The sequence below is a fragment of the Lepidochelys olivacea genome, assembly GCF_965140295.1.
Source record: "Lepidochelys olivacea isolate rLepOli2 genome assembly, chromosome: 11".
Taxonomy (NCBI): domain Eukaryota; kingdom Metazoa; phylum Chordata; order Testudines; family Cheloniidae; genus Lepidochelys; species Lepidochelys olivacea.
This window is the reverse complement of record NC_140421.1, coordinates 18,394,825-18,416,768: the sequence shown is the minus strand read 5'-3', so window position 1 is coordinate 18,416,768 and position 21,944 is coordinate 18,394,825. Positions and strand designations below refer to the sequence as shown.

General features: G+C 41.9%; 1 protein-coding gene across 1 annotated transcript in view; it reads left to right on the top strand.

Annotated features, from left to right (window-relative positions):
- Positions 1 to 7,780: 7,780 nt before the first annotated feature.
- The window catches only part of TMEM163 (transmembrane protein 163), a 158,229-nt gene continuing 144,065 nt past the window's right edge, over positions 7,781 to 21,944 (top strand). Inside the window, exons 1-2 of the mRNA XM_084643054.1 lie at positions 7,781 to 8,155; positions 15,093 to 15,212. Of these exons, the coding sequence (XP_084499180.1) occupies positions 7,996 to 8,155; positions 15,093 to 15,212 (280 nt within the window). The 5' untranslated portion in view covers positions 7,781 to 7,995. The remainder of the gene's footprint in view (positions 8,156 to 15,092; positions 15,213 to 21,944) is intronic.

The window sequence follows — 21,944 nt, the reverse complement described above, 5'->3', positions numbered from 1 at the left end:
ATTTGATTACCATATTACCACATAATGTTTCTTTAAACAAAATGTTTAATAAACTCAGTCTTGTAATGATTAATATTTTATTTTTGAACATTACATGCCAATGATTTGTAAACCCGTTAAAGCTTCCTAAATAAACTTTCTAAACACCCAAACTCAAAAAAACCCCAAAACAGTACAAACATAACAGCCACTTCCCCATATTCATTAGATCTCTGCTCTTTTTATGATGGTACTTTGCGTTTTCATTCTTCCTTCATTAGTACAGTAGCATTTATCAGTATTTGGGGCTCACACTTGATAGGTGTTTTTGTTTGCATGAGGCAGCATCAATATCATACAGAGGGAGAATGAGTGGGTAGCTGATATTAGTTGTCATCAATTTTACACAGAGGTCACTGTGTGCTACATGCCACTAGGGTCACTAGTTCAAGATGTGCATGTTATAGGTAACATGTCATATCCTGAAGGAAAAGACACTTGTTCCTTTTTAGTCCACAATTACTCCTTTAATACACGTCCTTGTTTTGTATTTATTTGCAAAGATTTAAAAAAATGCCAAAGAAAAGAGAATTTTTAGGCCTTAAGTATATTGAAGCCAACACCAATACAGGAGGAAACAAATAACTTAATCTAGACACAGAAACCTTAATGGGTAATTTAAAGAATCTGTTTTGCAGCTTCTGGGATTAATAGCTGTGTTGTAATATTCTTTTAATTTTATTTTATTTTTAAATGTGGTGACATTTAAATGCCAGACCGACAGGCCTAGGAGACTGAATCAGGCAAAGGGATTTAGACACATTTCTTCCATTAATTTTAATAGAAAAGCTATAGCTAACTGCCCAAGATAGCTTTGAAAATCTCAACCTCAGTCTCTTCTACTTATCCACAGAACAGGAAGAGCATAAGCATCAACAGTGCAAACTTCCTCATGCTGTTCCCAATCTTCGCCCAAAGGGGCTACTTCTAGGAGTAACAGGATAAATCAGTCATTATGGCCCATTCAATCCTTGGCCTGTTTACTGAGCATGCCAACAGGAGTAGCAATTAGTGCCAGTTGTGGTGGTGGTGGTGATTTTTACAGCATGGTTGCCTTCCTGTCTATTGGGAACTGGACTGATACTTAGTTTTTGCTTCAGACATATCTTCCAGGATTGAATGGGCTATGCTACCATTACTTGCTGTTGTAGACCGATGACAGAGACATATTGATGTAAATAACAAGTGAACACTCTCCTTTGACTGTCAGGCTGGAGCCATTTGACAGAAGCAAAGGAATAAAGCAACAGAGCTTGTACTTGCATTCCTGATACTGCAAAACAATGCCTTAGAGAAATAGGATGCATGGTTACCAGAAAGAAGCAGTTTTTCTTAATTTAGGAGATGCATGAGACGTGGCCTTGCACACGGACATGGCTGAATGATAACAATATTGCCTTTGCTGCTACCTCTTAAAACACAAATTGTTACTGCTGAACCAGTCAATCCACTTTCTTAGTGGAGTACTCTTAACTTTTCCTAAGTGTGGTCTCATGCTGCACTCAGGATATAGAGCAGTGTGGAGCATTTATTAGGTAACACTAGTAAAAGCCAAACAAACGTCACACTCTCCTTCATTCAGGAGTCTCTGAATGCAGCATTATGCTCTGCTAATTCCTACAGAGGTGTTCAATCACTTGTGTTAAAAAGAAAAGGAATTACTGTAAATCTAGAACAGATGCAATTATTTAACCCTGAACAAGCGTAATATATAATGCTAGTCTGGGGCTTGTTTACAGTTAAGATGGATATAGTTCAACTGCATTTAAAGTGAAGTAGAATAATAAACATTCTGTACTTCTCTAGTGATCATTGTCAGAAAGAAAGACCAGCACATGTTTTGCTGTTCACACCCTTGGTTCTACCTGTAACTATTTACATTAAAGACCAGGAGTGCTCAAGTGCTTCCACTCTTTCTTCTCCTTCTGAACCAGGCACAATTTATCATCACTTTATAATTCCTCTTGGTGTTATGGGAACACACACTAACTGAAACAGAGAGACTGTAACTCAGAGATATAGGCCACTCTACAGCCAAGAGATTACTCACACTTTTAAGGAAAATGTCTGCTTCTAGGAAGAATAGGAATGATGAGCCTGATCCAATTTCCATCAAAATCAGCAAGACTCTTCCCATTGACTTCAGTGGGAGTTGGATTGGGCCCCAAGTGAAAAAGAGTTAGACTTTTTTGTCCTTTCAATGAAATCAAGGGGTGGATAAAAAGAAAGAAAGCAGCACTCCAAAAAGAACCTCAGAAAATGTGGACCCATGCAGACAACAAACAATCCAACTAAATAAAAAAAGAGAATTTATCTTCAGCTACTGTTGCTATTGTGCTAGGACCTAAGTGACCTTTCACTGTTTGAGATCACCTGATTGTGGACACCAAAATACCATTAAGATCGTAGGAAAGACCAGCTGTGAACAAAGGTTCTATTAAGAAACAGTCTGCATTCTAGTCACAGTGGGTTTGAATCTCCCAGCAACCACAGAGAGAAGCAATCCCAAAGTCCATCTGGCACGTATGTATGGAGGCTGCTTCTGGTTCATTTATTGTGATTGTTTTTGGATTCTCCTGCTTCATGGCCAGCAAAGATGGGGGGAAATATCAAGAATATTTGAGGGCCAAGACACAAGCCCTTTAAATAATACAGCTAGTAGGGAAAAAACCTTCCCTTGATTGTTAAGCCTTTTCCCTTTGCTGAAGAACTTGCAGTCCCTGTATATGGGGTCTCACAGAAGTCAAATAGCTGTTGACAGCCAACCTGAGAACAGAACCCAGGTGTCATAAGCCCCCTGATCTAAGCCCTGTTCACTGAAACACACTGCCTCCATGGACCAGAGGAGATGATGTCCTTGAAGTGCCAACAGAAATAAGGGGTTCTGATGGTTTGGGAAATAGCTCCCAATCACAGTGATGAGTCAGGCTCTGTTTCCTAATGGCTAGTTTGGATACACAATGATTTAAATGAGATGCCTTGTTTGAGAAGAGGAACTTAACTGTGAAGCTTCTTTATGTGTTGGATTTTGCTTTGGTAAATACAAAATAGATCACAACCCCTCCCCCCTCATTGAGCCCAGGGTAGGAAGTGCAGTGGCAAAATATCAAGGCAAGAGAGCCAATTAAAATAAAATATTCATCCCATTGTCAGCTTCCTGTCCTACAGCCCACCCCTAAGATCAGAGACCCATTGTGTTGTACAAACACAGGCAGACAAAGCCCCTGCCCTGAAGAACTTACAGCTTAATGTGAAACAAGCAACAGCAATTGAGGGCTACTAGCAAAAGAAGGGAAGTAGGGAAGGAGGATGAGGATACTGAAGATACTGGTTACAGTAGGCAGCTATTGTACAGTTCATGGTTCTTGAGGGGTTCAAATCATCTGCAAAGTGTTATTTATTTTTTTTTTACATTAGATGGGTGTCCCTAAGTACTTCTCCATCACTATTTATCTGATTTCTTGTAGATGTCAAAGCAATATTGCATCTTGGGAAAAGGACCTGTAGGGAGAGGCTGTAGTGGCTTATAGTCTTATTTGTCTCTCTGTTTATACTAAAAATCCTTCAGTCTGCAGTTTAGGAAACTGCTTCCGACCGAATCTCACCCCCCTCAACCCAGTACAAAACAAAACTGACAAACTACTGGTTTATGGAGGGGATAAGGAGAGATGGAGGAACTGTAGGGACATTTATAGCCCTGGCAAAAAGATGGAAGTTAAACAGGCACCTGCAAGGCTAAGAATGGAAGAAATATTATATACACAGAGCTCTCAGACATACTGCATTGAACAGTACACCTTACACTGGAGCTCATTTATGTGCTGTCAGGCAGCACTGGCCAGGGTCAGAGAAGGAGGCTAGCTCAGGGCATCCTGCCCCATTCTCCCAGGAGCATAGAAGCCAGTGAAGAAAAGAGGAGCTACTGGTAGATTGTGGATAGGGGAGGCTAGAAAGAGGAAGAAAGTTCGAGCCAACACCATCTTTCACAATGGGCAGTGTAACCTTTATGTTGGAATGTTCCCAATCAATATTATGTAGGTAAAGGTGCAAAAAAACCTTCCCCAACTTAGTTTTTAGGCTTGAGCCTCTAGAAAATATATTTAGAATCATAGAATATCAGGGTTGGAAGGGACCTCAGGAGGTCATCTAGTCCACCCCCCTGCTCAAAACAGGACCAATCCCAAATTAAATCATCCCAGCCAGGGCTTTGTCAAGCCTGACCTTAAAAACTTCTAAGGAAGGAGATTCTACCACCTCCCTAGGTAACGCATTCCAGTGTTTCACCTCCCTCCTACTGAAAAAGTTTTTCCTAATATCCAACCTAAACCTCACCCACTGCAACTTGAGACCATTACTCCTTGACCTGTCCTCTTCTACCACTGAGAATAGTCTAGAACCATCCTACCAACCACAGAAGTATAACCTAGTGGTCCTCTTCTATTTAGTAGAGGACCACTAGGTTATACTTTGATGATACAACCAAACTGTATTAAAAAAAAAATGAGTAGCTAAGCAAACAGGCAAGCAATTACTACCTACACAAATGCTACTGTTACACTCACACTCAAGATGAATTGGTGGATCAATGGGTGATCAGTCCAGTGACAACAGTGTTAAGTACAGGCAGTCCTCGACTTTACAATGTTCTACTTCTGACGAATGGCACGGCGCTTCTGAATTGACACCCTGATTCAACTTATGAAAACTGGTTTAAACTTTAAGACGTTCAGTCCCACAACGGACTGGACTGCGGTTCTGAGTTACGACGTTTTGACTTACGACGCAATTTTCAGGAACCAATTGTGTCATAAGTCCGAGGACTGCCTGTGCAGCCTTGTAATCCTGGAACCTAACAGTACCCTTTGGATGTTAATTGGAGCTTTCCCACAATTTAGCAAAACGATTCCTGTTATATTCCATTATAATACAAATTAATATTAAACTACCCTTTACCATAATTATGTTTCTACCACCTTCTTATTGGCTCTTTACATTACACATTATTTAAATTAACTTCTGCACCAATGTCCTTCAATAGACATTTTACTAAAACATTCATAATTCTCAAAAAATATTTATTACAAACCTTGCTTAAACTAGTAAACACCAAAACATAACAGTAACATAATCCTGGGAGGCGTCCTTGCTAACTCTTACTTTCCCATAAAACTTTGTCTCTAACGTATCTTTGACTTTTCTCACACTAGCAACTTCCATTTCCCATACTCCTCTCCACTTAGGCTAACTTAGGACCAAAACCTAACTTCTATTTATTTCTTAACCTAAACCATCCTATAGACTACAGTAGGGGAAAGAACAGAAAAGGCCCAGCAGCTCTACCTAACTCTGCTCCCTTCCTTGCAAAAATGGTGTCTTAGGCTGCTGGCCTGTCATCCCCCAACCAAACACCATCATGCACCTCTCTCAGGCAGCTGTGCCCTTCCCTTTGCAGGTCGCTGCTCCTTGGATAGGAGGAGAGGAGCAGAGGACCCAGAGCTGCTGATAGAGAAGGAGCCGTGGAAGTGGAGCCAAGCAGATAGGGAAAGCCTATATTAATTTTACTAGGGAAGTAGGGAGGGGATCCTGAAATAATTGTCCTGGGGCGGGGGGGGGGGAGGATAGAGGGAGCTGCAGAAGTTGTACTGCTGAGCATTATTTGAATTGGAGGGGCATGAATTGAACTGCGGGCAGCTGAGCCAGGACCACCACTCCTTCCTCAAATCTCCCTTTCCTGATGACCAACAAGAAGCCCATTTTGGGGTCCTCTCAAGATCAAGAGCACTGCAAGGGAGTAAGGATGAAAAGGAGATTAAGGTGAAGGGATGCAGGACCTCAGGACCTTGCTTGGAATAGATGCAGGAGCAAGGGAACAACATGCTCAGACAACCAAGAACACCAAGCCCTCTCCACAGCCCCTAATATAAAACCCTACCCCACAATACTGCAAAAGCACCAATTAAGTAACTCAGCTAAATAATAGAATTTCATAGGCTTCTATGAAAGTTTAAAAATATCAGCTGACATCACAACCCTTAATATTTATTGAAATGTACTTTTCCTATTTAATTAAATTATGTTTTAAAGTACAGTTGAATACATCTTGAGGATTAGCATCCAGGATTAAGAGATATAATATAGATTTAGGCCATTTGGATATTTATATTTCAGTAAACATTCCCAAACAGGTCCTATTAAACCATTAGAAAGAACTTCTCTTTCTAATGAAAGTGCTGACTACAGCAAGCATGAAGCACCTCCCTTAGATTCTGGCAGCTTAAAATATAACCTGTGTGTGTTTGTGCCAACTCTCATTTAACTCTTACTTGCCTTTCCATATTCACAACATTTGTTTATTACCAGCACTGATGAAGGAAAATGCTATTTGGGCACAAATCTCTATTTAGTCATTGCTAATAACCAGAAAAGTAAAACAGAATAGCTATGACCAAGTTATTGGTTTTTGGCAAAGTGTTTGTTTCCCCCATATGCCTTGGAGGTTTTTAAAAGACAGTATTTCTTGTGTTCCTCTGCAGCCTTGGATGTGTCTGACTAGTGGACTGAACACAGGCTTGGGGACCAGAAAGCGTTAAATTCTAATGAATTCTTCTCTGACTTGCCACGTGCATTTGGGGAAGTCTTTCAGGGCAACGTTTATATACATGCATACCATCCCCTCCCATTCATGAATGGTTGATTTGATTTTTGGGCTCCTGCCCCAGCTAGCTCCCATTAGACACCTAAAAAGTGAGGTACCCAAAAGCAGTGAAGACTTTTGAAAACGTGGGCACTAACCTCTGTGCCTCTTTTCCCCCATCTGTACAATGGGGATAGTAACACTTCCCTTCTTCACTATGCTATGAGGAATAGTTAATGTATATAGTGCTTTGAAAATGTAAGGAGCGTTAGCTTCTGCCCTTGATAAGAAAAGACTGCGGTTTCTAACAGTTATTGAATAATTCTAATCCTGAAATACATGTTAAGGAAACTTCACAGGGCTAAAAGGAAGCTGAAGTTTGTGGTGGTTTTGTGGGAGGACATGGAGAACTGTAGGGATGATTTAGGGGAGGGGAGCATGTGGGGTGAGGAAGGGTAGGGTCTAGGTAAGTTTGGAAGGCCGGTTGTACAGATAATTTCCTCCTTGGCCAGCAGCAGTTGCCGTGAAATCCTCAACAGTGGGTCCTTATTTCGCTGGCAAAGTCACCTAAATGCTGTTGAGTTTGACCCCCCAAAGAATGGCAGCTCCTAAACTCCCCTCCCCCCAAACCAAATCACCACAAGGAAACAGAACCAAGAGCCCCGGAGCAAAGTCTGGTATCAGCTTCGAATCCAGGTGCTTGAGTTAGGGAATAACGAGGGGAAGCCCAGCTCTCTCACCCCACTCCTGCAGGCCGGGCGTTACAGCCTTAGAACAGCCCCGAGAGGGGCTGGGAAGAGATTTCAACCCACCCCATACCTCCCCTTTCCAGCGCCCCACCGGCACAGAGAGGTGCCGAGTCCCAGCCGCGCGTGGGACGCCCCCTCAGCAGGGTGCTGTGCATGGCCTGCAGCAACCCCCTCCCCTCGGGTGTCCGCTCGCCATGCAGCCCGGGACCTGGGGGGCGGACACTCTGATTACAGCGCCGCCGCCCCCCCGCTAGGAGGGGTCACCCACTGCAGCTCCCTTGAGCTCCTCTCTGGGGCTGGGCGGGGCCTCTAATTCCAGCCCTCCCCGCAGCTGCTGGAGGGTGGGGGCTGATTGCAGCCTCCCCCCCGCCCCATCTGAAGAGCCGGGCGGCTGTTCTGGTTCCTCACCTGGCTATGAGCCGCTGGAGGGAGCCGCCGGGGGAGTTTGTTTGCCGGCTGTCCCCATCCCCCTGATGCTCTGAGCCCAGTCTCCTCCCCCCCTGTGCTGGATGCTCCGCTCACTCCGCGCTGCCCTGCCACGCTCTCCTGCCGCCTTCTCCCACGCCGCGAGACATGGAGCCGGCCGCAGCCGGGGGCGACCCAGCCAGCCCCCCGGACCTCACCATCGTGCAGCCCCCCAGGACCGCCCCGCCCTATCCCTCCCGGGACCAGCGGGAGGAACAGCTCCGGATCGGGGAGAGCGGACAGTTCAGCGAAGGGCTGGAGGACAGAGGTGAGCCCCGTCCCCACGGCCTGGCCTCCCTCACCCCATATACTCCCCTAAATCACCCCCGGCAGGCCCCCCATCACACCCTGCATCCCTCCCCTCAGTCACTCCTCGTAGCCCCATAATAATCTTTCCCGTCCTAAATCACCGCACTGCAACCTTTCCCAAATCCAACTTTCTTCTCAATCACCCCCGCGGGCACCTCTGCTGTCCCCCATGATCCCCCTTTCAGTGCCCCATCACTCCCTACATGTCTCCCGAATGTTTACCCCTCCCTCAGTCACTCCCTGCAGCCCTTCTAACACATGTTCCTTCACCATATCCCCTCTGCAGCCTCCTAGCGTTCCCTCCGACAGACACTCCATTATCATAATTGCCTCCTAACACCCACCACCGACCCTGAACCACCCATAACGGACCCCAAACCACATACCGTTCTTCAGTAATCCTTGCCCACCCCTCAAAATACCCACAACTCTTTTGCCTTCATCACCCCTGCAAGCCCTTCTAGTACACACCCTATGCCCCCTGCACCTGTCCCTTGCTTTACAACTCGCTTAACGTTGGTATCTGCAACCCTCTCTTTAATCCTCCTCCTCAGCCCCTCTAATAACTACCCCAACCGCCTGTCCCCAGAAGCTTCCTAAGACCCACCCTATATACTCTGTTCCTATGCCTTCCCCCATGCCGCCACCACCACAGCCTCAGAACAGCACTTCTTTTCCAGATGAGAGGCAGACAGCCTAAGCGGGTCATGGAGATGCTCAGATATATAGCCAATCTAACCTTTCCATCACAGAGTGGGGTGGGTGGGAGAATCCCCAAGGATGCAGTCAGGCCTAGGGAATCAGAGATGAGGTGTCCCAGAGGCTGCGCCCTAGATGAATGGGAGAGGGGGGGAAGTACCTCAAGGAAGTAAATCAGTGTTAAAAAGGGAGGGGGTCAATGAGGGGACTCCAAGGAGGGACAGTCAGTGCTGGAGTCTCTGCTAACCTACTTCCTATAGAAAGGCTGCTGTTTGCTGATGCAGCAGCTGCCAAGAGCCCATCATGGGAGGCTCTCTAGGGGGCTTTGGTGGGCCATGAGGCCGTGCTTAAATCTATAGTGCCCCCAAATGTGCAAATTCCACCATTGCCAACAATAAACCATTCAAAAATCATGAGTCAGATCTCCCCCCAAATCATTAAATTTAAAAAATAGTGGTTTGTTTTTTTTTACCTGCCCTCTTATTAGACTCTCTGGGAGAAGCTGCCAACCTCTAAACTGTGTGTGATCTTTACAGATTCAAAATTCAACCTTAAATACACATACACAAATGCAGGCTTCACTGCACTCCGCTTACCCTAGCCTATCTTCTGGTTGTAGGAAGCTGCCATTTTATCCCTCTCTATTCTCCTCCTGCACCGCTGTCCTGTCTCCCTCCATGCCCCAACTCGTGCTTCACTTGCATTCACTCGCTATGCTCCCACACAGTGTATTGCCCCTCATCTTCCCCCTATATTTTCCTCTCGTTCTCCCTCCTTTACTGTCCTCCTTTTACTGTCTGCACCCCACATTCCCCTGCACCTCCTTAGTTCCCATCCTGTACCCCACATTTCCCTCCATCTCCTTAGTCCTCCTCAGGCCCCTTCCCCCCCCCATATTCCTTTTTCTTCACTGTTCCTTTCCAGTTCCCTAGCCATAGAGTATAAGGGCATGACCATCTTCCTTGAGGTCGATCTGGGCTTCAGTCATATTGGGGGGAAAATATGAGAATTGGTGCCCATCTTTACTAGGGAGTGCCTTGCTTTGAGGGCCAAAGGCTGATCCATGACTGGAGCTCCTAGGTGCTATGATAATACAAATACATAATAAAATACTACTAATAATATGTGAAAATGGTAGACATCTTGACAGAGGGCAGCTTGTGGCTTTAGTTCCATTGGAAGTAATGGGAAACATCAACCATTTTGACCATGGTAAAAATTCAAAAGTTTGGCAGGAATTTGGAGATCTAGAGAAACTTAATTTGCGCACCCCCCCCCACCCTCTGTCACGAGGTTTGTGATAAAATGGTCAGAGCTGGCACCTTTAAAATCAAGGGAGATTTTGAGAAGAGACTCCCCAGCTAAATTGGCCTGTAGTAGGGTTAAAGGGGAAAGACTCAAGTAAGCTGTCTCACTGTCCCCAGTATTTCCAGGAAAAGTTTCAGTATGATTTTTGTGGTTTGTTTATAATATTGTTGAAATATTGCACTTTTTACAGTGGCTCTTTCCAATGAATCATAAATGTAGACATAGTCATATAGGTATGACTCTCTAATGCAGTTGGCTTCAGTAATTTTTTAAGTACTTATAAGGATCCTTTTGCATTTTAAGTCAAAAAAGGTCACTGAAGTATTTGGGGGAAATGGTTCTTTAAGGGCTTTCCTTAGTTAATGAAAGTCTTTCCATGGACTCTAATTGACTTTGGATCAGGCCCTTGATTTAACATTGTAATCATACAGTAGGGTTTTATTTTTTTTTAATTAAAAATCCCAACACCATAGAAATTCAAACGTGACATTTTAAAATGCAATTTTAGTCAAAAATACAACCAAACTTCTGTTAAATCAGCATATGGTATCACTTCATAAACATCTTGTGTTCTGGAATTATTATTTAATGTAGTAATTTTTTGTGAACTATGTATGTTTAGGTGGTGAAACATAATATAAAATTTACCAAATTCAATGCATTTAACAAATGCATCATCTTTACTTTAGGGATATTTAGGTGCTAAATCAAGTTATTGTTTGCAGCAAAATTATTCAGCACCTCAGTTTCAGGGTGGAGAAATCTTGTCAATAGATGCAAGCTTGTCATTTTGTAGCAATGCAGGTCATATTTAAAGATGGTCCAAAATGTGCTGTGGTCAGTTAAAATTAAACATTGTTTTGTAACATGCAGTGAAAAGATCAAAAGCTCTCTCTCATGAATCTGTTTGCTGTATGTAAATTAATGAGCTAATATTTTTTGTAAAAGGATTTTCATGCTGTGTGTTTGGTAGCTGCATGAATATGTGTGTATGTATGAATGTAGTCCCCTAGGACTCATTAAAATGAGATGGTGCTTCTGGGGCGGGGGGGGGGAGAATTGTAAATAAATAAAATTAGGTGATTTATTTTAGGGAGGAGAAAAAAAGTTACATTCTGCTAACCAAGAATATTCCAATCATTTTTAACATACACGTTACAGTGTAGCTCTCATAGCAGGGGTGCTTTCATTTTATGAAATTAAGGAGCTGAATCTTATGCTGTGGGGAGCACTCTTGGCACTTGAATTACAATTAGCGATAAAAAGGAGCTGGCTGTGAATGTTTTTCCTTTTATTTAGCTAAGATTCTGTATGATTCATAAACCTCTATTGTATGCCTTGGTCTTCATGGCTGCAGCTGTCTGTTACCTGGAAATTGGATGATGTATTTAAAGAATGTGTCATTCTACCTCATGTTTGTTTCACCTCAGAGCCAAAATCAGCCAAAAGCTTTACATCTGGACAGAATTTGGACATTAAAGTAGAACCATTAAACGCTTCTAGAAAAAAGAACGCCAAAAAACAAGGAGAGATGTTCTCTCTGTGGTTATACAATTAGAATAATGAAATCTTATCTTTATTTCTAGACCTGTTTTTAGGTGTTAGTCCCAGAAAAGCCACCACTGAAAATGTTGGCAGTGGCAGCAGACAAGACTAGTACTGAATGGATATGAAGGAGGAATTACCCTCTGATCTGCGTGCAATGGTCCTTCTAGGCAGACTAAGTGGGAAATTTGTATTGTTGCTACCCATTCCAGACCTGTTTGTGAGTATTCAGAGGAATCAAAGCCTTGAGGGCTATCAGTCTGGTAATTTGAAAAGCATTAAATGTGTGTTGAAAATAAATGCAATTTAAACATAAAAATTAAGAAATAGGATCTCTTATTATAGGACCAAATTCTTCTCTTACCTATAAGTGTGCAGCTCCTCTTGAAGATAATTAGAGTTGAATGTATGAAACTGAGGGCAAAATTTGGCACATAAAGAATTTAATAATTATGTGTGAAAAAACTGTACAAACGTTAAGTAATTAATCCCACAACACCCTTGAGAGGTATCCTAGGCAAATATTATCCCTGTTTACCAATGGGGAAATTGAGGCAGTGAGGTTAAGTGATTTTCCCAAGAGCACAAAGTGAGTTAGTGATAGGAATTCCTAGTTCTAATCCTAAATCTAATGCCCAATCCCATTTCCAAGACATTAAACTATGCTGCTTCTCATGTTTGTTTACACTAGTTTTACAAATTCAGAGCCCTACAGTAGTTTCCCTTTTCAAACATGTGTGTTTTCTGACAAAGTGACAGACACCCTGGAAGAAGCCCTGGAGAAGACTGACTGGCTTTTACATTTGTAAAACAAAATATTCCAGAGATCATGGGTGGAACAGAGCTGGATCAGATTTTACAGTTTCTCATGAAAGGGAATATATTTAAAAAAACAACAGCCCTTAATTAAATGAATATCATAATTAGGGCTAAAAGAAGACGGGGAGGGGGGTGAGAAGGTGGTTTTTATTTTAAATTAAAATAACTTTTTAAAGCAGGGGAGAGAGGGAGTAGAAAACTATCACTATTTTTCTGATATTTAAATTGAATTGTTAGCTGGGGATTAGGATGGGGGAGACGGGAGCGTTCCACAGTTTTCAGAATGGAGAGAGGTAAATAGTGGTGTCCCCCAGGGATTTGTACTGGGCCCAGTCCTATTTAACATATTCATAAACAATCTGGAAAAAGGGATAAACAGTGAGGTGCCAAATTTGCAGATGATGCAAAACTACTCAAGATCGTTAAATCCCAGGCAGACTGCAAAGAGCTACAAAAGGATCTCACAAAACTGGGTGACTGAGCAACAAAATGGCAGATGAAATTTAATGTTGATAAATGCAAAGTAATGCACATTGGAAAACATAATCCTAACTATACATATACAATGATGGGGTCTAAATGAGCTGTTACCACTCAAGAAAGATCTTGGAGTCATTGTGGATAGTTCTCTGAAATCATCCACTCAATGTGCAACGGCAGTCGAAAAAGTGAACAATGTTGGGAATCATCAAGAAAGGGATAGATAATAACACAGAAAATATCATATTGCCTCTATATAAATCCATGGTGAACCCACACCTTGAATACTGCATGCAGATGTGGTTGCCCCATCTCAAAAAAGATATGTTAGAATTGGAAAAGGTTCAGAAAAGGGCAACAAAAATGATTAGGTGTATAGAACGGCTTCCGTATGAGGAGAGATTAATAAGACTTGGACTTTTCAGCTTGGAAAAGAGGCCACTAAGGGGGGATATGATAGAGGTCTATAAAATCATGAGTGGTCTAGAGAAAGTAAACAAGGAAGTTTTATTTACTCCTTCTCATAATTCAAGAACAAGGGGCCACCAAATGAAATTAATAGGTAGCAGGTTTAAAACAAACACAAGAAAGTATTTGTTCATGCAACACACTGTCAACCTCTGGAACTACTTGCCAGAGGGTGTTGTGAAGGCCAGTACTACAATGGGGTTCAAAAGGGAGCTAGATAGATTCATGGAAGATAGGTCCATCAATGGTTATTAGCCAGGATGGGCAGGAATGGTGTCCCTAGCCTCTGTTTGCCAGAAGCTGGAATTGGGTGACAGGGCATGGATCACTTGATGATGATAAATAAATACATTGGAAATTATCTGTCCATTCCCTTTGGGGCACCTGCCATTGGCCACTGTCAGAGGACAGGATACTGGGCTTTCTGGACCTTTGGTCTGACCCGGTATGGCCGTTCTTATGAAAGCATAGTGAAAGACAAAAACAGTTTTAAAAATTGGTTAAGATCTAGGACCCAATTCTGCACCCACTGCATTGGTTTCAGTAAGAGCAGGATCAGGCCTGATCCTCTCATGTCCCTCTGTGTGGGGATTGTATGCCTTTGCAGGAGGATAGACGTTATGCTCTAAAAGAGAGGCAAGGTGGGTGAGGTAATATCTTTTATTGGACCAAATTCGGTTGATGAGAGAGAGAAGCTTTTGAGCTACCTAGATCTCTTCTTCAGGTCTAATAGGTCTTTTTCTGCTCTAAGTGGTGTGATCCTAAAATATGTATGCTCCTGCTTTGATACTCCATTCGAGCACTGTATTTTAATGGATTAGCAAGTTAACTTCTCAGGTGTGTGAACCTGGTGAACTTGACACTCCAAAACAAGTTTTCCTGTGTTCTTATAGCTCTCTTCTGGAACTAAGGCCAAATCCTCAACCATTGAAGTCCGTTAACGTTTTATCGTTGACCTAAATAGGTGCAGGATCAAGTCCCTCATGTGTACTTGTATTGGTGAGCACCATGGGGATAAAAAAAACGCACAGCTGGCTCAGGTTAGCTGGCACAGGCACTGTGGCTGAAAAATTGCTGTGGGCTTGGGCTGGAGCCTGAGCTCTAGGACTCTGTGAGGGTGGAGGATCCCAGAGCTCAGGCTCCAGACCTAACCTGACTGTTTACTCAGCAATTTTTAGCCCGGCAGCTGAAGCGCCACAAGCTCGATTCAACTGGCCCGGGCCAGCTATGGCCATGCTTGTGGGGCTTTTATCCCTATGTAGACATACCCAGTGAAATTACTATGAACCTTCCTTTACTCACCTGAAAATTGCAGTGCTCTTCTGGGGTGATGAGTGCAATTAATACTCGGTCAGGTGAAACATTACAGCCAAAACATATTCTCGTTGGTCACTCAAGCACTCCTATTAGCTTCATTCACCTGAATTCAGTGAGGTGAGTAGAATTTGGCTGATAATGTACCATATACAACATATAAAATTATCTGTTTGGTCCTGAATTGACACATATGTGTGGTGTTTTTTTTTTTTTTTTTAAAGGCGTAATGTTCACACCGCTTTGTGTATTGCCTTTATCAGGTTTACTAGAAAGCAGTACAAGGCTAAAACCTCATGAAGCTCAGAGCTACAGAAAGAAGGCGTTGTGGGTTTCATGGGTCTCCATCGTTGTTACACTGGCTCTTGCAGTGGCTGCCTTCAGTGAGTATTGGGAATATTTTAAACTCTTTAAGCCTTTTTCTTGACTATCAGAATTTCTCAAAATCCTACAGGATGCTTTGTGCTTTTATTATCTGTATTACTGGTAGAGTGACTTCTTTGTAGACCGCTTGGGTCTGCATGGTGCTTATAAATTAGTAAAATAGCTTTTTCTTCAGCAGCAAGGGTTGCTGAAGGTCAGAGGAAGATATAGGATATTTTGATTCCCGTTGGCATTTGTGCATGTGGAAATCTGTTCATTTTTTCAGACTAGTATTAAAAAAATCATTATACAGTGGATTGCTTTCAGCGAAGGAGGTCAAACACGAGAAGTCTAGACCTACCTGAGGCTTGTATTTGGAATGCTCTGAAGATAGAAGATGAAATGTAGTTGGGAGATGTATAATTTCTCTTAGGCTGTCAAATACCCTAACACAAAGCTAATTTTTGGGAGTGAAATCCCAATCTTTTTAATAAGACTATGTTCTGGGAGGCAAATTTAATTACATCTATCTGGTAATCATTTTCATATGGAGAATTAAAAAATAATTCAACATTTTCATCATGTGAAAAACTGGGTTATAGCTTTCTTTTATTTTTTTAAATTTTTTGCTGAGTAAAAGTGTCTTTATTTAAATGCACTAAACAGCACTTTTTTTGTTTTAAAAGAACACATTTACTACCAGTATTTTATCATAATAATACAGTGATCTTTATTTACTTTGATGGGTAAAACAAGACCCATCATGGGACCTGAATGTTGCAGTGAATAAAAAACAAAACAAAACATAGTTCCCTTTGTTTCTTTGTTTTTGTTTGTTTAGACCCCAGAATGTTTACTGCTCATTAAGAAGGAAAAGCTCCATGTTTCTAGCTAGGAGATGAGGCTTCTGAGATCCTCAGAATGTCATCCTTCATTTTGGAAAAGATAGACTTGTATTTTCTGGGAGCTGCAGCAGCATATGTTTTTTATTATTCCAATCTGCAATGTTGGACCTGCTGCTGGAAGTTGGTATCAGCTCCCAAGAGGGATTATTAGAATCTGACCAAATGTTCTCTGCAAAATTCAGCATATATTACTTGAAGCTATTTATATGAAAAACAAGTACAATAGTTGACTTAAATGTCTCTTTTTTAAAGCAGCATCTAATGCATTATAGAATATAAACATTTTATGAGAAAGTAGGACAGCTGAGTTTACTGAATTTTCAGGAAGCAGAACAAAATGTAATTTTTTTCATATTGGCACTGGAAGAACAAGATTGATTATTGTCCCTTCCAAAGAGTTTTGTTTATGAAAGTTTTATAAAGATCATAGATCAGGTGATTATATAATTTTGGTTATTCAGACTTACTTATAATATAGCTAATAAAGCTAATATTATTTTTAGTCACTTGTTTTCAGAGATTTAATTTAATTTTAGGAAATACCAAGAAGAAGTTGTGTTTCACTGAAAACAGCTTTCATTTATGAAAGTTGTAAGACATTCATAAGTGCAAAAACAGATGACTATAAATATCAATTTTTCTGTGAAATATGATGATTTTTAAAGTTACTCTGAATAATTAGTTTATTTGAAAACCTTACCTGGTGGTGGGGGTTATAATTTATTCTTTGTATTATGGTGGAGTAGGATGTGAAAGTGGGTATGATTATGATGGTGGGGACACTGTAGAAGACAAGCAAATGATAGGATGTCAGAGAAAATAATGCAAACTAAGGTCAGTCAGACCTAGAGCCATGCTTTGGGATGAGAAGTTGATGATTATGGTAGCACCTAGGAACCGCAATTGGATATCAGGGCCTCATTATGTTAGGCACTGTATGGGAAAGTAACAAAAAAGACCTAGCTTACAACTGAGGAGACAGTTCTTCAGCTGGCATAAAAAAGCATCGATCCATTGAAGTCACTGGAGCTATGCCTATTTATACCAGCTGAGGAATTGGCCCTAGTTGTCAGATAGGGCACATCAGTTGGACAAAAACAAATAGAGTTCAGTGTGGGGGATTGAGGTGATGACAGAACATGAAAACAAAGTTTACTGTAAAAGACGAACTCTCATCTAATTACTTGTTTAACCAGTCATCTCCTTTGTTTTCTTTGGAAAGTATTTAGTAATGCATAAATGAGGCCCTGATCCTGCAAATAGGCACCTGCTTAACGTCTCATGTGAGCAGGTGAGTAAATGTTTACAGGATTGGGGTCTTAGAGTGTAAGTTTTTCAGGGCATTCATTTCACATAGTCCCTGAGCAGCTGTCTTTAGGAACGTACACGTAAAAGTAATTTTTTTTTAAAGATAGATATATATATAAATAAATAAAAAGCTATGGTAAATATTCAGCACACACGTAATCTCAGGAAAAGACTTACAATTGTAATGGCATAATTTTTATAGACAGTACAAAATGAAAACACTATTCATCTTCATAGTGAAGTTGGCTACCCTACAATGAATGAACAATGGGTCACTTTTTGTGTAATACATTGTTAACATGTTAATTAAGGACCACCTCCTTGCCCCTTCACTTTAATTCATTGGGACAAATGACAAGAATAGGGAGAGCAGAATTTGCCCCCACATATTATAAATACAATCAATTCTGCACAGAACTTGGTCTTAACAGGATGGTGATTGTATTTATGCTCATTAATAGTTAATAATTACAAATATATTGATTATGTCCAACCTATTTTAGGTGTTTGGAATACATCTTTCATCATAGTATCTAGATCCCAAATTTGTTAAGAATTAGAAGCAGATGCAGTACAAATCTTGACATTAAATCTTTGTGCATGTTTAAATGATCAATTGTTGTATAATTAACATGTAACAAATGTATTACTAGAGTCTTTTATATTCTTTTTAAGCCCTTTTGAACTCTGAGTATTGACTGTTCCATATGGTCCTTTGCAGTTTCAGCAGTTGACCATCTCATTAAAAAAATAAAACAAAACAAGGAGTACTTGTGGCACCTTATAGACCTACCCATTTATTTGGGCATACGCTTTCGTGAGCTAAAACCCACTTCATCAGATTTATGGAGTGTATTTTCCACCCCATTAAAACAGGGATGCGACCCACTTTGGGGTCCCAACCCACAGTTTGAGAACCACTGCTCTAGCCAATCCCTGAGTTAGGAGGCATGCCAGGTGATCAAAAGGTCGCTGCCTGTTTGATATAAATGACTGGTTGTCAGTTTAGTCATCTGACTCTGACAGTCCTTCGCAAACACCTGCTATTTCCTCCTCCCTATTTCCTCACTACCCATTCAAACTATTTTTTTTACTACTTGTTTATAAAGGCAAAGTCTTGGCTATACAGACCTGATCTTCAGTTTCAGTGAGGAACGATCTTTCCACTGTACCTATCATCTTGTGAGCCTGCTCTGCTAGATGTTTGATAGCTGTCAGACTACATTGCCTGCCTTCCTGCTAAAGTATCTAAACTGCTGCATGCCATAAGGAGCCACAACAGTAGTTCCCTTAACACACCCAACAATATGGTTAATCTTTCCAGCTATACTCTTAGCCCGGCAGAAGAGTCTGTCCTATCTCGGGGCCTCTCCTTTCGTCCCTCCAGGTCCACGAACATGATACAGTTCTGCGGTGACCTAGAATCCTACTTTCTACATCACCAACTCAAAGAATATTTCCAACGCACCTCTGAACAACATACTAACCCACAGAATCCTTCCTACCAACACTACAAACAGAAGGATTCTGCATGGACTCCTCCTGAAGGTCGAAACAACAGACTGGACTTCTACACAGATTGCTTCCATCGATGTGCATGGGCTGAAATTGTGGAAAAGCATAATCACTTGCCCCATAACCTCAGCCGTGCTGAACACAACGCCATCAACAGCCTCAGGAACAACTGTTTTGACATCATAATCAAAAAGGCTGACAAAGGAGGTGCTGTCGTCATAATGAATAAGTTGGAATATGAACAAGAGGCTGCTCGGCAGCTCTCTAACTCCACATTCTACACGCCATTATCCTCTGATCCCACTGAGGATTAGCGAAAGAAACTACACTGTCTGCTCAAGAAACTTCCTGAAAAAGCACAGAAGCAGATACGTGCCTAGAACCCTGACCAGGAGTATTCTATTTGCTACCCAAGATCCATAAACCTGGAAATCCTGGATGCCCCATCATCTCGGGCATTGGCACCCTAACAGCAGGATTGTCTGGCTATGTGGACTCTCTCCTCAGGCCCTACGCTACCAGCACTCCCAGCTATCTTTGAGACACCACTGACTTCCTGAGGAAACTACAATCCGTCGGTGATCTTCCAGAAAACACCATCCTGGCCACTATGGATGTAGAAGCCCCCTACAGCAACATTCTACACAAAGATGGACAGCAAGCTATCAGGAACAGTATTCTCGATAATGTCACGGCAAACCTGGTGGCTAACCTTTGTGACTTTGTCCTCACCCACAACTGTTTCACATTTGGGGACAATATATACCTTCAAGTCAGCGGAACTGCTATGGATACCCACATGGCCCCACAGTATGCCAACATTTTTATGGCTGACTTAGAACAACGCTTCCTCAGCTCTCATCCCCTAATGCCCCTACTCTACTTGCGCTACATTGATGACATCTTCGTCATCTGGACCCATGGAAAAGAAGCCCTTGAGGAATTCCACCATGATTTCAACAATTTCCATCCCACCATCAACCTCAGCCTAGACCAATCCACACAAGCGGTCAATTTCCTGGACATTACTGTGCTAATAAGCAATGGTCACATAAACACCTCCCTATACCGGAAACCTACTGACCGCTATTCCTACCTACATGCCTCCAGCTTCCATCCAGGACACACCACACAATCCATTCTCTACAGCCAAGCTCTAAGATACAACCACATTTACTCCAATCCCTCAGACAGAGACAAACGCCTACAAGATCTCTATCAAGCATTCTTAAAACTATAATACTTACCTGCTGAAGTGAAGAAACAGATTGACAGAGCCAGAACAGTACCCAGAAGTCACCTACTACAGGACAGGCCCAACAAAGAAAATAACAGAACATCACCAGCTGTCACCTTCAGCCCCCAACTAAAACCTCTCCAGTGCATCATCAAAGAGCTACAACCTATCCTGAAAAATGATCCCTCACTCTCACAGATCTTGAGAGACAGACCAGTTCTCGCTTAGACAGCCCCTCAACCTGAAACAAATACTCTCCAGCAACCACACACCACACAACAAAAACATTAACCCAGGAACCTATCCTTGCAACAAAGCCTGATGCCAATTCTGTCCATATTTATTCAAGTGACACCATCATAGGACCTAATCACATTAGCCACACCATCGGGGCTCGTTCACCTGCACATCTGCCAATGTGATATATGCCATCATGTGCCAGCAGTGCCCCTCTGTCATGTACATTGGCCAAACCGGACAGTCTCTACGCAAAAGAATAAATGGACACAAATCTGACATCAGGAATCATAACATTCAAAAACCGGTAGGAGAACACTTCAACCTCTCTGGCCACTGAGTAAAAGACTTTTAAGGGTGGCAATTTTGCAACAGAAAAGCTTCAAAACCAGACTCCAACAAGAAAGTGCTGAGCTTGAATAAATATGCAAACTAGATACCATTAACTTGGGTTTGAATAGAGACTGGGAGTCGCTGGGTCATTACACATATTGAATCTATTTCCCTATGTTAAGTATCCTCACACCTTCTTGTCAACTGTCTAAATGGGCCATCTTGATTATCACTTCAAAAGTTTTTTGTTTTTTTTCTCCTGCTGATAATAGCTTATCTTAATTAATTAGCCTCTTACTCCACTTTTTCACGTTCTCTCTCTCTCTGTGTGTGTGTGTGTGTGTGTGTGTGTGTGTAGATAAATAAATATCTTCTTACTATATGTTCCATTCTATGCATCCGATGAAGTGGGCTGTAGCCCACAAAAGCTTATGCTCTAATAAATTTGTTAGTCTCTAAGGTGCCACAAGTGCTCCTGTTCTTTTTGCAGATACAGACTAACACGGCTGCTACTCTGAAACCTGCCTTCCTACTGCTTCCTTTTGATTTGTCATTAAGTTTTCCCTGTACATTTCTCTTTCAGTCCTCATAATATTTTCTCCCCAGGGAGTCCTGTACATTCTTATTGCACCACTACTGCAGTAGCACATAAAAAACCTGTGAGAGATGGGGACCAGCAGTGAGACTGCATGAGACCTGCATCTGTAAAAGTAGAGACATGAAAAGGATGGTAAAATTGTGGGAGGGGTGTGTGTGTGTGTTTGGAGGCAGGGTGATGGAAGTTGAGATTTGTTCCCTGCATGCTGACAGTGGTTGCAACTAAAATAATCTCTAATTTTGTTTTACAATCACCATTTTTTGGTGCTGCAATGCAGTCCCCATCCTTCCATCCGGGATTAGCTACAGCTGCATTCAGAACTAATTTTGCAGCTCCTTAATCAGCTGGAATGGTCACTGTGTGATGTGAGACATTCTTTTCCAGTGGGCTGAGCTTGTGCCTGCAGAATTTGCATAGTCTTTGATATGATGGTATTCTTAAAGGAGGTTGATAAATCTGACACTAATGGTGATAAGCATGTGCAAAGAAGGTACTTTTAGGGAAGGATGACTGGCAGCTGGGGCTTAGCTTTGCATGATGCAGCCCAGCTTCTATCTTTGTGCCAGGCTATTGTTGAAAGGGGCAGTGGGCATAGCCAAAATTCACATATAGATTGTAG